The sequence below is a fragment of the Helianthus annuus genome, chromosome 8, assembly GCF_002127325.2.
Source record: "Helianthus annuus cultivar XRQ/B chromosome 8, HanXRQr2.0-SUNRISE, whole genome shotgun sequence".
Taxonomy (NCBI): Eukaryota; Viridiplantae; Streptophyta; class Magnoliopsida; order Asterales; family Asteraceae; genus Helianthus; species Helianthus annuus.
Window position 1 is genome coordinate 133,300,764 of NC_035440.2, and position 2,846 is coordinate 133,303,609.

Genomic DNA, 2,846 nt, shown 5'->3' on the forward strand with positions numbered 1-2,846 from the left:
GCATATCAGCCTCTGCCTCGGATAAGGTGGCCAAATTTGGACAAACGAATTGCGGTCTAGCTTCCATAGGCTCCGAAAACTGCTGACGAAAAAAATCGTATAGTGACTCCTTTACCGCCATTGGGTTCGTGACCCATTCCCCATCGACTCTCAACCCATTCAGCCTATTAGTGCTAATATTGGAGTTTACGATGTGATGGAAATAAGAAGAGTTTTCATCCCCTTCGAGAGCCCATTTAGACCTAGATTTCTAACGAAGATCTAGATGCTTTAATCTGTCAAAATCTGCAATAAAATTCCTGCACCCTGCTCTTTCCGATAACTCATCATCAGATAACTGTCTCACTTCTGCTATTTTTTCAATATCAGTCATCCGTCGTTTTTTTATGTTGTACTCACTTTCTTTCCTCTGTTTCTCCGCTTTCAACCAGGCCTTAATGTTGTCCTTCAACCATCTAAGTTTAATGGCAATAGCAAGATCAGCTGGGCCATCAAATTGGAACGAACCGCATTTCTGTAAAACATAGCTCAGGAAACCAGGATATTCAAACCAAGAATTGAAGAATCTGAATGGGATATGCCCATAATCCGATTGACTCGTCGAGAGAACAATAGGCCTGTGATCAGACACATCTCTGTCCAAGGCCAGAACACTTGCATTAGGCCACCTTTCCATGAAACCCAAACAAACCAAGAACCGATCCAGCTTACTTAATTTTTTTCCATTATCCGACATGTACGTGAAGTTACCTCCCCCCATATTATATTCTATCAACCCAGCTGACAGTATAAATTGGTTAAAAGCCTCCGCATTAGCTTCAATAAACTCGGAGTTCATACGTTCCTCACTATTCCGTACATCATTGAAATCACCCATTAATAACCAAATTCCTTGCAAGGAATTCCGAATACCCAGTATTTCTGCCCACACCCCACGACGACATACAGCATCATTCGGGGCATATACATTAATTATGTTTATATTACACCCGGTCTGGACAAGGAAACCGAACATAACAATATAATATCTATTCTTAATGAGATTATCGCACCTGAATACTGTAGGACTCCACAGACAAGCCAGACCACCAAACCTGCCCTGAGAATTAACGACGGCCAGCTTGAATTCTGATCTTGCCCAAAACTGATTAAAAACAAATGATTCTGAGTCTTGTAACTTAGTCTCTTGTATAGCTAAAAAATGGCACCCGTAACTCGTTCTCAATCCCCTTATCCACTCCGATTTCCGCTGATTCCGAACACCTCTAAGATTGATGGATAAACAATTCATTGATTACCAGCAGGAACACCTTCTTCTGCAATCAATCTTCCGGCAACATCTTCAAAACCCTTCAAATTTATACCTAGAATCGAGCCAATCTGTACCGTGTCTTCAATTTCCTTATTATGCCCCAAACCAGTATCCTCCAGCAATACATCATTACCCGAGTTAGATACGATATGATCCGAGTTACCCGGTACCGGCTGTCGCACATTCCCATCTTCGTTTGTATTTGCCCCTTTGCTCTGCACCTCTTCAATATTATCCACTATCACACCGACAGGAGTATTCAGGTCCAGTGATATACCAGGCTGCTCGTGGTTTTGGGAAAACAACTTTTGTGGCGGGCCCTGAGTGGAGCCAGATGATGGTGGGCTTCTCACGTTCCTGGGCCTCTTACCAAGGCTAATAAGAGGAGTTGGGTCATTTGATCCACCATGTGGAAACTGTTGGTCCACAGTACTAGGGTTGGAATTATTTAATTCATTATTCCCAACTAGCTTATCATTAAAAGTATTTAAATCATTAACACCACCCTCTGACTCCTTTGTAACATGCACGTGGTCCTCCCCATAATTATTATTATTAGAATCCCCAGGGAATTGGAACGGATTCCCCAACTTCCCATGCACATCTTGCCCATCTTCGCCATAATCATGAGAGAGAAACGCATCAGTACCATTAGACTTTTGGCATCCTTGTGTCTCCTCAACTGCCACCGGGCCTTTGTAAACCATATTCAAAATAAAAATTTGCATTAGTGCAAACAATAGTTAAACATTACATGTTCATTTGCAAAGAAATCGATTCTAGTGGCCAAATCTCAGTTTGAGTGACTTTACTTGTATCAGTACAATCAAATTTTAAAAAAAATAAAAATAAATAGATAATTTTGAACGGCTATAAATTGACAAAACAAACTTGGTTTCATTAGTGTTATTGTTGGCAGTCCATGTGATCTAATTGATTGTGTAACAGTTCTATTAAAGTCATCAATCCAAATATCATTGTGAGGTCTTATAATGTGTTTGTCAATGTTGGTCACTTTAATATTTCGGCCCAAGGTTTGAGTTTGCTCACACAAAATTCTAGTCGCACCAGTTCAGGTTGTTGGAAGTTTGAGTTCCTTAGTTCACACGAGTTGTTCAGGTTGCTTGAAAAAATTCATTAGTTCGTTTGCCGTATTCATCGGGTCATTTGAAAGTCAGTCAGTTTACACGAAAAAGGGTCACGCCATTCGTATTTGATCCGGGTCATATCAGTTCGCACAGTTTGTCAAATCTCAATCTGCACAGAATAATCATCAGTTCGAGTACCAGTTTGTTTCCATTAACTGATAAGTCTCTAAACTGATTGTGTTTTGTTTGTGTGTTGTCAGGTATTTCCCGAAGCATCATCTGAGTTTTGAAACATGGCTGAAGAGTTCTACAATGCGTTCGCGACACCCGTTGCCCCTGTAACTCCTGCTGAAGCGTTGTATAATGAGAATGAGACGGGCACTCATCAAAAACCGCCGAAACTCATGTACATTGAAGATTTTCAGGGTTGGAGAAATCGATTTGAG

The 2,846-nt window shown here is 40.8% G+C and overlaps 1 protein-coding gene across 1 annotated transcript; it reads right to left on the reverse strand.

Annotated features, from left to right (window-relative positions):
• Nucleotides 1-250: 250 nt before the first annotated feature.
• LOC110913680 lies at nt 251-1,291 on the reverse strand. Its single transcript, XM_022158738.1, has one exon. It carries the CDS (start codon nt 1,289-1,291, stop codon nt 251-253), a length of 1,041 nt encoding a protein of 346 aa, XP_022014430.1.
• Nucleotides 1,292-2,846: the final 1,555 nt, after the last annotated feature.

What these genes read in the sequence shown, in the direction of transcription:
- LOC110913680 (XM_022158738.1), bottom strand. Translation starts at nt 1,291, where the DNA reads ATGAATTGTTTATCCATCAATCTTAGAGGTGTTCGGAATCAGCGGAAA.